This window comes from Hermetia illucens, chromosome 3, assembly GCF_905115235.1.
Source record: "Hermetia illucens chromosome 3, iHerIll2.2.curated.20191125, whole genome shotgun sequence".
NCBI classification, from domain to species: Eukaryota; Metazoa; Arthropoda; class Insecta; order Diptera; family Stratiomyidae; genus Hermetia; species Hermetia illucens.
The window spans coordinates 34243755-34257360 of record NC_051851.1 but is presented as its reverse complement, the minus strand read 5'-3'; the positions used below and the strand labels follow the sequence as shown (position 1 = coordinate 34257360).

At 40.1% G+C, this 13606-nt stretch overlaps 1 protein-coding gene across 1 annotated transcript in view; it reads right to left on the bottom strand.

Moving 5' to 3' along the window:
- Positions 1-439: 439 nt before the first annotated feature.
- LOC119651035 (vacuolar protein sorting-associated protein 13B) overlaps positions 440-13606 on the bottom strand; it is a 33267-nt gene continuing 20100 nt past the window's right edge. The window contains exons 16-23 of the mRNA XM_038054352.1: positions 9790-10527; positions 9551-9737; positions 9048-9369; positions 8845-8993; positions 1959-2773; positions 1726-1890; positions 853-1657; positions 440-723 (exon numbers count right to left, since the gene is read on the bottom strand). Coding sequence (XP_037910280.1) covers positions 481-723; positions 853-1657; positions 1726-1890; positions 1959-2773; positions 8845-8993; positions 9048-9369; positions 9551-9737; positions 9790-10527 — 3424 coding nt within the window. The 3' untranslated portion in view covers positions 440-480. The remainder of the gene's footprint in view (positions 724-852; positions 1658-1725; positions 1891-1958; positions 2774-8844; positions 8994-9047; positions 9370-9550; positions 9738-9789; positions 10528-13606) is intronic.

Below are 13606 nucleotides of genomic sequence, written 5' to 3'. Positions count from 1 at the left end.
ACAAACAAATGAGGCAGACCCTGCATGAGATGGAACGATGACGTACGCCAGTATGCCAGACAGCTTTTAGGGATATCAAATTGCTGGACCTCGGCGCAAAACCGAGGTGTCTGGAGTTCCTTACCAAAGCAGGCCTAGACCGGATACCGGTCGTTGCGCCGTTGATGATGATGGTGATGATGTTGTCGCGGCTATCCAATGAGTGCGATTGTGCGGACACGAATATATGTGGCTCTTTTAATTTAGCCAATTTAATTAGCTCTCGTCCTTGCATTAAAAACAGTTGATTGTTCTTAATTCGCGAAAAGTGAAAAAAAAACTGAAGATAATGGCAATTACTTTAACCGGCAAGGGTTTATCTCCTTTCCTTTCATTTTATGTAGGCAAGGGAGAACAATTATATTCCGTATACTCTATACATAGATTACACACAAACACATTTAAAAGTTCAAATGTTTTAATACTACACCCATTTTTTTTTCAATGATATACTGAAAATTTTAGAAAGTCACCACTATTCTTTATAACGTTTAAATAACATGCCAAATGCAATGCTATGGACTCGTTAATATAAAAAGTTCGTTTCATTTTATACTTTCGCTCAATATTATTACTTTTCATTAGGCGTTCATCTAGGGGCCGTACGGAAGTCGTAGGTAAATTATCACTTGAATCGCGTAGAAAGGACATCATCCTGGTATTGAAAAATACAGAATCCTCTTCCTGAAACGAATACGGGGAAAAATTTGGAATTATTAGCGATCAATTGTACATAACCAACAGTAAGGGAGACTTTTACGAAATCAAGTTTCGAATGGGCTTAATTAAATTAATTAATTCTTAAAAAATTACCTCGTCATAATCGTCCGAATGTAACACACCAATTTCAACTAAAGTCTTATCAGCTGCGTCAATGAATATTTCAATTCGTTCAATTGGGATGATTTCAGCGGGAAAATCCTTATCGTATTCAACAATTATGAAAGCAACTGGCGTCAACGCAATGATTACACGTTTCAATTGATCAGTGCCAACTAATGTGGCATCATGATAAAACAGCAGCTGATTTATTAATATCATTGAATAGTGCGGCAAATGTTTCCACGGGAGCTTGCAATCTGCGGGGCAAGCAATCACATTTTTGTTTGATGTCAAGTTTCTTTGTTGTGGCATTGTATTGAAACCAACTGTATGTAACATGCCCTGTCCGGTTAAAGCCACTAATTCTGCTGCACCACTAATAGGCTTTGCGAAAGCTCCTACGATTCCTTTCGCAACTCCTGTTACGACCTGTACAGATGATTTCGCTTCAAGAGGATGCCTGGCTAAACCTCCTAACGCACCCAGCAAACTAATTCCTAATCCTGTTAATCCCTGCGTAAGTCCTTCTGTAACACCTTGAGGACGAGATCGTCGAAGCGCTTCAGTTCGTTGGAAGTGTTCTTCATCCAGGGTTAAACGGTCCAAGTTTCGTGCAACTGATGCGGCTAACTTTGTTACGGAATTCACAGTGCCAGCTGTAATATTTCGCAGCAGTGATGCAGAGCCTTGCGTTATCCCGGCCAGAAAGCCCCACGGCCCACGGAACAAACCCTGAACAGGCATCGAAACAAAGTCCTTCAAACCCGTACTCAGAGATCGGGCTAAACCTCCTGGGCTGTAAAATAAAATCATTACGATTATGACTAAAAAATCCGAAACCTTTTCCAATTTCATGAAACCAACCTTCCAAGGATCTCAAGAGAACCCACGACCCATCCGGCTCCGAAAATAGCTCCAGATAGGTAATGCATCCCAACGGCATGACCAAATTTCAATGGAAGGGTTAAAATGTTTTGCCTCTCATATGACGAGAAATATAACGGACTATGATCTAAGGCTATATATAACCTGACGGAAGAAGACATCTATTATAAACAAAATTCTTTACCTAATTGTTATAATTCAAGGATACTTACCTGACACATGTATGCACCGAAAGCATTAAACTAATTGGTTCGATTTTAACCGAACTGAGCTGCAAGGTTCCAGAAAGATACAAAGCTGCGTTCACCACACAATCAGGTATTGATACATATCCTGGAGTGATGGTGCGACCATCTGGTGGATCTTCATAGATATACACAGCATTGGAGGGATCACAGTCGATTAAATGATCCAATAGATCGTTCACATATGTATCTTCGATGTAGGCACGTATTGCATTGATTTTGCAATATATCCTCTCGACATCCAACTCCTCTTTGTAAAAGAAGACGCGAAGCTGCAATAGGGGAGATTTCATTCGTGCGATGTATTCTTGCAGCGCGAAAGTGGAGGGAAGTGATGCATCTTTTGTATATTCATTTTCTGCACAAACAATTACGGGGAAATCATAATTCCCAGATGCGTACGATTGATTATCTAACTGCACATTTGATACGATCAAAGACATCGAACGCTGTTCAGAATCGAACCTGGCGGCAACATCATCAAGATGTATTGAAAGCATATCGTGTTTTACATAGGCTTCGCTTTTCGAATCAAAAAATACACTGACACTTGTCTCTTTGAGGAATACATTTATGTTTGGCATTCTATTTGGTGTTTCTTGAGCATTGCAAATATTGCAGGAAATATCTAAGATATTACTGCTCTTTGGATAATCCACTTGTAGTTGATTTGTTTTACGGAGATTTCCTAGTGAATCTTGCCTTTTGAATTCGGTAATTGCCAGCGTTTTATCTTGATCGGATAATCTCGTGCGAAGCTCCTTTACACTGAATTCCATTCCCTGCAATGTAGTGAATATAAATGAGGCATTAGGTGGGCCAGTATTGGAACTCAATAAATGGTTTAATATGCTTGTAGAATGATTGAATAACTGGCACAACGATTGCAGCCTTCAACGTGGCAACAAGAATAGCTGATGGTGAATATGTAAAACCAAAAATGGAATCAAACTAGGATCTAGTGCTGTTAGTGCGTGGGGCAACATCCAGTTCGGTGCTACCATCGGCAGAAACCACGCTTCCTAGATATACAAATGGATCGACCCCGTCAATACTATATGATGACCCGTCAGACTGAGAATCTTGGTTTTGTTGGTGGTTATATTCAGTCCAACTCTACTTGCCTCTCTTTTCAAATCCAGAGCCATTTCGCCAAGGTGCATGACCCGGTGAGAGAGCAAACAGATGCCATCATTGCAGGCGAAGTGTTTGAGTAAAGATAGTATAGTCCATTGAATTGCTCCACTTCCTTCGGACAAAGTAACATGAAGAACGTTACCAATAACAAGAACAAATAATATCGGTGTCAGGATGCAACCCCAGCGAACCTACCTCAAAATCCTCCCACATTTTACTTCGGCGCAGCACGTGACTTTTTGCGCTATCATATGTCGCTCTTATAATAGCTACTAGTTTCTCCGGAATACCAGGTACACTCCCTGTTCAAGCTATCGAAAGCTTTCTCGAAATCGATGAAGAGCAGGTGAAGCGAACATCTAAACACCGCGCACTGTTCCAAAATACTCCGTAGGGTGTTGATGTGGTCAATACAGGAGGAACCGGGGAAAAAATCAGCTTACTTTTAGCCATTATCTTTGCAATGGCAGGGAGTATGCAAATATCCCTCTAATTGTTACACTCAAAACCGGTGCCCTTCTTTGGAACCTTAACGATCAAGGAGGTCTCAGATTCCCAAGATTGTCATACGAGTAGAAGTAGCAGATCTGCAGAAACTGCAGGTGCAGTGATAAATAACTCCCTCTGAAAGACCGTTAAGCCCAGTGACTTTACTCCGTTTAAGTGCATTGATGCCCAAAATGATTTCTAAGGGTACCAACTATATTCAGCGTAAATCCGACCACAATTCGGACCAAAGCTTGGCCAGAGCTAGACAATTTCTTTTTAGGGATTGAGGAGTCCTAAGTCCGCATCTATTTAATACCGGACCGGACCAAGTGGAGAGCGACTTGCTCCCACTCTTTATGGTCCACGGACTCCTTTTTTTGGGTTAACACCCAAAATTCAAAAATGAAAAGTAGCCGTCTTCGTCCCTGTTTTCATTTTTGAATTTTGGGTGTTGACCCAAAAAGAGGAGTCCGTGGACAATAAAGAGTGGGAGCGAGTTACTCTTCATTTGGTCCGGTCCGACATTAAATGGATGCAGACTTAGGACTCCTCAATCCCTAAAAAGAAATTGTCTAGCTCCGGCCAAGCTTTGGTCCGAACTGTGGTCGGATTTACGCTGAATATAGTTCGTACCCTTGTTGTTTTTTACGAATTATAAAAGGGAGCGTACAACACCTGCGAGCCACTTCAATCACGCTGCTCCCAGGGTAGAGGTGAAGCAGCATCTGATGAATGGCCCCTGCCCTGCTATGAAACCGTAGCCGTCTTCGTCCGTCTTTTCACTTGGGTAATTTTAAAAGTAACTGTGAATGTAAAACCAACAAAGGCGATGCAAAACATTGCACAGAATATAGCAGTATCTCCCATTCCAATCCATCGATCTCTAACAGCGAAAGTATAGAATAAACAATTAGGAACGCGGATGCCCCACGAACTAGCGAGGCACAAAAACTACTCCGTTTAGAAATTTATGCATGGCATCATCACTTGTGATAAAAAGTCGATTTTGCAGAAGAATAAAGCATTCAAAAATGTTATGATGACAATCTGGTCAACGTCAAAAAGACCAATTCACTTTTGATTTCTTCAACCAGAGGAAACGACGAATGCAGGCAAATATTACAAGAAAATCGACGCAGAGTATGCGAAATTGGCTTAAAAGCAACCTATGTTGGCAATTATGCACGATTTAATCCCATTGCATGAAAAGGCTAGACCCCATACATCATGCTTAATAGTGCAAAAACTGCTACAGTCAGGATTAGTTTGACAAGATAGTTCAACATTCTCTATCGAAGTTTCCGTTCCTAGAACCGATCGAATGGTTTACCGCGAAAGTGCTGATGAAATACTTGGAGAAGGGAAACTTTCATGTGTTTGGAATTTCTGAGTTTGATAACGTCTGACAATAAGATACAGTTTAGGTCTGTGGCTTTCCACGGTTTTCCCAACAGTATTGCGTTGCAAATGCCTTGGAAAGAATGAATCGCTAACTGTCGGTTGCTATACGCGCTTATATAGGCTCTAATCAAAGGAATTTGAATACCAAGTTATCCTCAATCAACTGTGCTCTCCGCTGAGCAAAGCACATTTCGATAACTCTACCGCGTTGTTTTCGAATGATCATGGGAGCACCTATGCCCTTCTATGACGACCGAACGCCTTATGCGACGTATTCTATTCTCAAGGCAGAAGTCCCTGCAAGCATGAGAGACACAGGAGAAGAGTTTCAACTTGCGCTCTCGGGCTCATAAATTTCAGGTTTCAATCCAAGCAGAGCGACAAGGAGATAAAATGCCAAGCTGGATCAGAAGTTTACCAAACCAAAAGTCATGAAAAGGACAGGAACGATTCAATACGAGTTGGAGGAGATGGATGTTTGTCACCTGAGTGTCGCCCACGCGAAAGACCACAAAACATAATCATGATCTCCGCCTTCGACTCTTTTTCTTCGAGCCGGTCGCCGAAACGCAGCTGCCCTGTAGTATCTGCGATTTCGCGACATGCAAATCATTTCGTTTCGTTATTTTCTTGCACCAAATCTGGCTAGCCCAAGGCTTGCAAGTGCGTATCAATTACGTACGAGCAGACCTTCACGGTTACTTTTACCAATTTCTTTAGGTTCTGGGGTAGCTCTCCCGGTTTGGTTGGCCATAGTCAATCCGGATGACCACTTGGCCAACCCATAACCCATTGCAAGCATTAATGAAAACCGATTGATCACCCCTGACGAATAGAATAAGCGATGAAGAAAAAATGTCAGAGCGCTTGGCAGTACAATACTCGAAGCGGCTGTAAATGCAAAATCAATATAGCAGCAGCAACAGTGACTTTGCCGCAAAACAAAGCGAAATCGAGATCATCTAGAAACTAAACAACCAGAAAGTGGAAGATGCTGACGAAACATCAGCAGAACTGCTCGAGAGCAGGACTATTGCAAAAAAAGTAATCTATTGAGCTTCTAAGCAAAGAAGGCGACTTGAAGAATCTCTCCTTTCATCCCTCAGCCCTCCTCTTTCTTCAACAAGCTGCTAAACTGGGTAAACAGGATTATCATCTTGGCAATTCATAGACCAATTTCCGCAGACAACATAAGCAAAAGACAAGCTAACCTCAGAAAGGAAAAAGGATACATTAGTTTCGCAATCAGAGGCCTAATAATGTTGCCGAGCCCGGAAATATTAAATTCTCCTCTCTGACTTAGATTATTGCGGTCTAACGTACTGAAGCGTCGAAATATTACTGGAACGCGGGAAGACTGATGGAAAATCACTACGTCCCGCTGCTCCTAAGACAGAGGTGTTAGTTTAGATCAATGGGGGAGCCCCAGCTCGAAGCCATAAGGCCATCACACTATCCCCTAAAGTCGTCCATTCAATTGCCTCCGCTTGCGCCATTCATAGGCTTTTGCAAATCTGAGAACTTCCTCTAGAAGAGGATTTGCGCGGAGATTTCGCAAATTCTTCATTGACGAAAGCCTTATCGTAGTATCTTTGTCTGAGATGTGAGAAGGCCGGGCAGCTACATATGAAATGCAAGGCCGTCTCCTCCTCTTCCTCGCATTGGCTACATATAGCCAACAGCACCACTCCAATCTTTTCCATGTGATGTTTTAAGGAGTAGTGCGCCGTGAAAAGTCCTATTAGGGTTTTCATGTCCCACTTCTGAAAAGGCAACAAAAACGGGGCCCCGCGGTTCGTTTACAAAGATTTTCGCCTGCCAGCAGGAATTCAAATTACTTCATCCGGCTGCGTGAATTTTTGTAATTTCCCCTTTTCCCCCCAAAAATTGGTTCTGACCCCATTATTTTGTATCCAGAACCTGGCGACCCAGTCTGTCAACTTCCTCATTGCCAGCGATGTTTGAATGCCCTGGCAGACACATCAGGAATGTTCCGTTTAGACGGCCAAGTTTCATCAGCAACTGGTGGCAACTCCACACCAATAGACTTGATAGCAAATTTAATGCTGATAACTCTGCCCGACTATCGAAACAGATTCGAATGGCGCAACCCCGCCGTTTCTGTCGCAAACATTCTTCTCCTACCAATGAAATGGAATATAATAATAATCGTTAGCGAAGCAATCCATGTTGGATCAGGGCCTTGAAATGTATTAGAGTGAACACATCCGAACACGCCTAGAATATGGTAGTCATTGTTCTGAGAGATCGGGCCAGTCCCATATTCGGATTTCCCGAGAAAATCCCTTACGTTCAATCCGTCTACAATAACCCACTCGTTAGTGAAGATTATCAGGTCTGCAATAATAAAAGACTCGTGGCTATTTATCGACTATTCTTCTCTTTTGGTGGTTACGATGGAGTATGTCTCTTCAAAAACAAATCCGGAGACCATATAATCGCCAGCCATCAGAACCACCTGGTGTTTACCAATGAATTTCCAAATGAAGTCTAATTTTATGATTTTCATTCGCCAAAGTATTAAGCTTCATCATCGTTAACTCAGCGACAGAACCGCACTAATATTTAGGCAACCGAGTTTTTAAATCTTCACAGCCATCTGTAGTTAGCAAGCTTCTCGCTCGGCCACCAGACGATGCATGCATACATCAAAATGGGCTTTATTATAGATGTATACATCCAATGAACCCAATGTGGTGAAAGTCCGCAGGTGTAAAACCTATCGCAATCCTGCAGTACCAGAACAACCTGCAAAATTACTGATATTGTTTCTGGATATGCTTTCACGTTCCTATATACTTGAATATTCGTAACAGTTGGGTTTCCTGATAAGGTGGATAACGTATAGCAATGATACTACTTTGCATACTAGAGGCCAATCTCTCGGTTGAGGGCTGTATGCACCTGCCGATCCTAAGCCGAGGTTCGGATTCACTCCAAGCAAATGGTTTTCCATTTCATCGCTTTCTGTGTATTGTATTTGAGTTCAATCCTCTTCGCAACTCATTATTTTGTATTATCGTAGTTCTATCGGGAGCCCAATCGCGATTTCAGAATTAAATTCCACGAGTAATGGATTAATACATGTCGTTTTATACGGCCATTATTCCCAACTTTTCCAGCAGCGAGATATAACTCAACCTCAGCTGAGCAATCGATCCCTTAGATAACATTTAGCCCCCAAAAAAAATTTAGTTCGTTCAACCCAATAGGATGAAAAATATAAAATTCGCCTATTAGACCGGGCGCAAATTTAGACCCAGTGTGACGCAGGGTGACCCAGGAGCTTAAATCGTCTGCGAGCAGGCAGCGCGAAAGTTAAAGCGCAGTTCTATCGTAATGAAATCGCAATAATGCACGGGATTCCTGACTATATACATATCATGATCATTACTTGAAATCTGATTCCTATTATAAATACCGAAAAAATGCAACAATGTCTCCTAGAAACTTTTGGAAGAGAAATTATTCAAAAAAATGAAGATAAATTTATCTTTAACGACGAATTTTCTATAATAATAAAACTATAGAACCTTTCATTAAGCAATCCATGCATATTTTTTTGAATTACATGGATTCATCTATTCATTTGCTAGTTTTCAATCAACACAGGTGGCAATCACTAGTGAAAACTGCGACATGAACACAAACCTTCGAAGGTCACGAACGCTCTCGAGCTGCGTCACGTTAACCTGCGCACGAACATTCGCTGTTTTATTCATTTCCTTGTTTCACAAAAAGTCACTTTAGTTACGTATTTTTAAATTTTCACCATATCCATATAATCTCACCAGACGGTACTTACCTGTGTTATATAAAAAACAGAAACTTTCACAGTCTTGTGTTTTTTACATACTAAAATTTTCACATCCCCATGAAGTGGAATATTTAAAAGCGTTTCACGGCTTGACTCAATCGTAAGTGGTTTCGACCAGCGTATATTTTGTTTGCTACCTGAAATCATATCCTTATTATAACTATTATTTTCATATTTCCGCCCTTTTTTACCTGTTGCAGATTGGTTACTGCTAAGACATAATGCCAAAGACAAATTGCACTGAAGATTCTCCGCATCAGGGAAATTCATATACATTTCTGGTGGTGTATAAAATATCGTAGAATTTGCGCGTATTATTTGATGCCATTCAAATCCTTTTTCGTTCAATTCAGACATGACTTTCACTGATTTATCGTTATCTTGACTTTTCGTTCCGGCAACGAAAAAAGTCAAATCTGTGAAATTGTTCATTTGCAATGCTGGAGACTTATCGTTAAATACAGATATCACATATTGACCGTCTTTTTCTATAACGCACGCCGATAAGGGGATCTGGAAGTTATAAATATGTTTAAGTTATGAGCAAATGCATAAAGGCTCTTAGGTTCCATTGGTTAGAACCAGGATTTCATATTAAAAGAAGCATATCTATTGGTTGAAAACGAAAGAAAGATGAAATTACTCAGTCATCACCTCCGTTTTAGAATAACAACGATTTCATATGAAAACTTACCGCGTTATTTTCCTCGACTATACTAAAGCATTTTCTGTTGAAAGGTTTGGTTATGAGCAACGGCAAAGTTACTCCAACATTCTGATTTCCAACTACACAAATGAAATGTTTGAGCGATACATTCACTGACTTTTGAGGGTTCCTTTCAGTTACATCAACAAATGTTGCAATCGGAATTCCTTCGGATCTATAATTTTTTGTGTTAAATCGTATAGAGAAAGTTATACATGAATTCTTACCTGGCAGTAGATGTTGATTTCTGAATTTTAAATCGAGAATTAGATAACAACTCATTTATGTGCTTTTCTGAAACTCGCTGGTTGTCCTCAAACGAAAATGGAACAATATCGAATGTGATATCGGAAAAATTAACTATCACAAACGCCGCTGCTAATTTTATGACTCGGACACTGTTTTCCTGCTTAGACGACAGCACAAACCTCGAAACAATGCAAGCATGATGTATTTGGAATGTTATATTACCCGTCTCAGGCAACAAAAGTTTATTTTTCGACAAATTTCTTCGGAAACTGTTTTCATTTACGAAAATTGGATGAGATTCCATCCAATGTGTGCCGCAGCTAACTTCTATTTTGAACGCATCCTCGACAGCGAACAGACCAGCTATGCAGTTATTTTCTATCACAGTACTTTTATCGTTTGAAATGTTAGTTGTTTTTATAATTTGACCGGTGGAATTCACGAACAAACACCATGGAAGAATTTCGAGCATAAGAGTCGAAGAATACTGATGGCTAGGGACGTTTCGATAGATACATTTCACATCTCCCTGCAGCGTCATCGAACGCAGTTGTTCGTGATTTGAGTACGGTTCATTTGAGCTCTTGGGTTTCTTTAGATTTTTCACATAAACATCTATGCTTATATTTTTACTTTCCGTTTCGAATAAAGTACTTCTATCGATGTGTTTATAAGTAAGAACTACCTTGTCGTCTTGACTGTCTGGAGAAAAAGATCTGAAAATAAAAATGAATTAAGAGTTTCCAGCAAATTTGAAATTATAACGAGACTTTGAAATTTTAAATAAATTTGACTGACATATGAGTACCTAAGCGAGGATTCGATATACACAGATGTTACGTGGGATAACACCGAAAATATCAGAAAAAGAAAAAAATAAACCTTCAGGCAAAGAAAGCAATGCTTTGTATGGTAGAACAAGCGAGCACCGATATTTTGGAAACTCGGGGGGAAAGGATTGATACTGCTTTCTTCTTATTTTGAGGTCCCCAAAGAATTGTTTACCTAGCGTCCGCAGACTCACTTTAGCTAGAGCATTACAATCGGAAGGAAGTGAGTGAGGATCTCTCCCTCCTCTCCACAACTTTGACAATGCGAATCGCAGGGTATGATGAGTCTGACGGTACGGATCTGGGTGCCCCATGCATACCTTCGTAATCCTATGTGCGTTTGGGCGCATCTGGCCAAAAGGCTCTCACGATTGAGTTTTCTGGAGTTAGCGAGGGAGTTTGATTGGCAGTTTGTTAAACAGTCGTATTTTGGACATTTTTACGAAGTAAAAATGATAGAGTTCAGACCAACCGAAAAATAAAAAAAAAGCCAATGCTCCTATATGTTATATTCGTAAAATCTAGACCCTAAAATATACTTCATACCAATATCTACTCAAATGAAGTCATTAGTAGTATGTTACAATGTTTTAAGAATTTACTAGAAAATCACCATTAAGTTAATTCAGAAACATAATTCATAATATGGCCAAATGTGCATATTGGCCCATAATTGATAAGAAATTAGCCCCGGTTAGGCAACGAAATACTACGCGTCTGGTTATAAGTACATTCAAACTTCCGCTTTTGGATCGCCCTTCTCCTCACCGTCTTCTACTTTATTGGGTGTATAGACAAATAAGGTTGGAGTGCTGTTTATGAAAAGCGAGTTAACTACACATACGCACAATCTTAAACCGCACCCTAAAATGCTCTTCAATTCCTTTCAGAACTTCCTGAGAGGCCTACACTTCTCCTCCAATATCCTACACCATATAGCTCCAGGGGGACTCATTTGTCAGCCATCCTGTGATAGTGGGTTCCATTGCATGGTATATTCGACGGGGTTTTCACCATTTCTCAATATGTGACCTATCCACTACCACTTCCATATTCCCATCAACACGTCCACGGTTTTTCTTTGTTATTTTCTCAGCTCAGATCACCCCGATCAGACGATACAGACATAAATTATAAAGCTTGGAGTTTTCGATTAACAGTGGTGATCAGTTTCGACAGTTTCAACTTAGATAGTTGTATTTCTAGATTTCAGACAAAACAGTGGAAGCGGATTTAACGGTGTTAATTTGATTTTTTAATATTAAAACAAGTAGCTTAACATTTTTTATAAGAATTTTTTTTATTATGCAGATACATACATATTTCCGGAGTGAGTAGTTAAGTAGCTCTCGAAATATGTATAATAAAAAAATTCTTGAAAGGAAAAGAGAGGCTACTTGTTTTAATATCAAATTCGGGGCTGGTAACGCGCGTCGGTAACAACGCTGCTCAAATATACAAAGGAAGTGAGCGATGACGAGGATTAAGCAACTATTTTCAGTCTGATTGTACCTGCCTCTCTCCCCAGATCCAGAGTCATTTAAACAAGATCCATGACTCGGTTGTAGAATAAGCAGATATCATGAGCGTAGTCGAGATATTTGAGGAAAGATATTGAATTCCTTCGGCCAAAGCAGCGGCTGGCAGAGCTCAGGCAACAAATGGCGAGCATGATGACCTCAATTCGATAATTGACTGTGACCTGGTGCTCGATTTAATAGTCAAGTAGTTTCCTTATAAATTTATGTATATCTCTTATAGACTTTGGCCAGGAGCCACAAATGTTTTTCTAAAAGCTTAAAACTAACGGCAGAAAACTCCACGCCAATAAGTGCTTAGGTACTTAAACTGGCAACACTAAATTTAAAATTTTCCCGACGATTTTTACGAAAGTTGATAGCTACACACATCAGCAGTCCAGTTGAAAAAAGCGATAATTCTGGCTTCCTTGATACCGTTGTCAAGGACTGTATACACATTCCAGATTCCAATTTGAGTTCGATAATAACAAAAAGTCATTGCTCAAAATGATTTCCGGTACTTGTGAATATAGGGAAGCAGATTCTTCGCTTAAAGAAATGAATGTTACTGGTGATGTTATCGAGTAGAAAATAACTCTTCCGAGAACACACTGAGAAAGGGGACAGTTGATTCCTGAACCCTGAATGGGGACATTTGATTCCCGAAATACGTTATTTGATTGACGAACAGTTGGCATAATTCAGATTTCCTCTTTACCTGCTTTTTAAGGTTTTATGTAAAGCAAAATTTTATTAGAATCGATTCAATGGCTACCTATCGGTCTGTCTGTCACACACGATTGACTCGGAAACCATTGTCACGAAATTTGGTGAGAACGTGTGGTCTATGAATCCCTCATACATACAACGGATGGCATCATTTCGCACTGGGCTTAAGGGAGGCCTCCATACATGCGAAAGGAGGGTGTACTTTTTTGTACACAAAAGGACTCCATCACCCTGATGATACTTTTTGACATTGGAAGAAAAGAAACATAGGGAAGTGAAGCTCAAAATGTGTACCCCAAAAAGGGTAACAGGCCTTGTTCTCAGAAACTATCCATCCGAAAAATAAAAAAAAAAACTCAGATACGAAATCTAGACTTCAAAATACATCCATTGAAATTGTTGAATTATTGTTGAAATAAAGTTACGAATAGAAAATTTACCGGAAAACCTCCCTTAAGCTCATTCTAAATTTAGTACTACTATAAGTAATAAAATAATGCACAATTTTGGAAATTTTTGAAAAAATCCAACTATTATTAGCAAAGTTATAAAAAGTCAAAAATGGGTATTTAACGTGCCGTAGTTCAACATCTTCCCTTCTGGTACCCTTAGCATCGCCAAGCTCTCTTGCACATCCAACTTCCTACTGTTTCCGCATTCCTTGATGACCCGTGTAAAGCTATCCCTCGCCTCAATGATTGTCCGTGCTATCATGG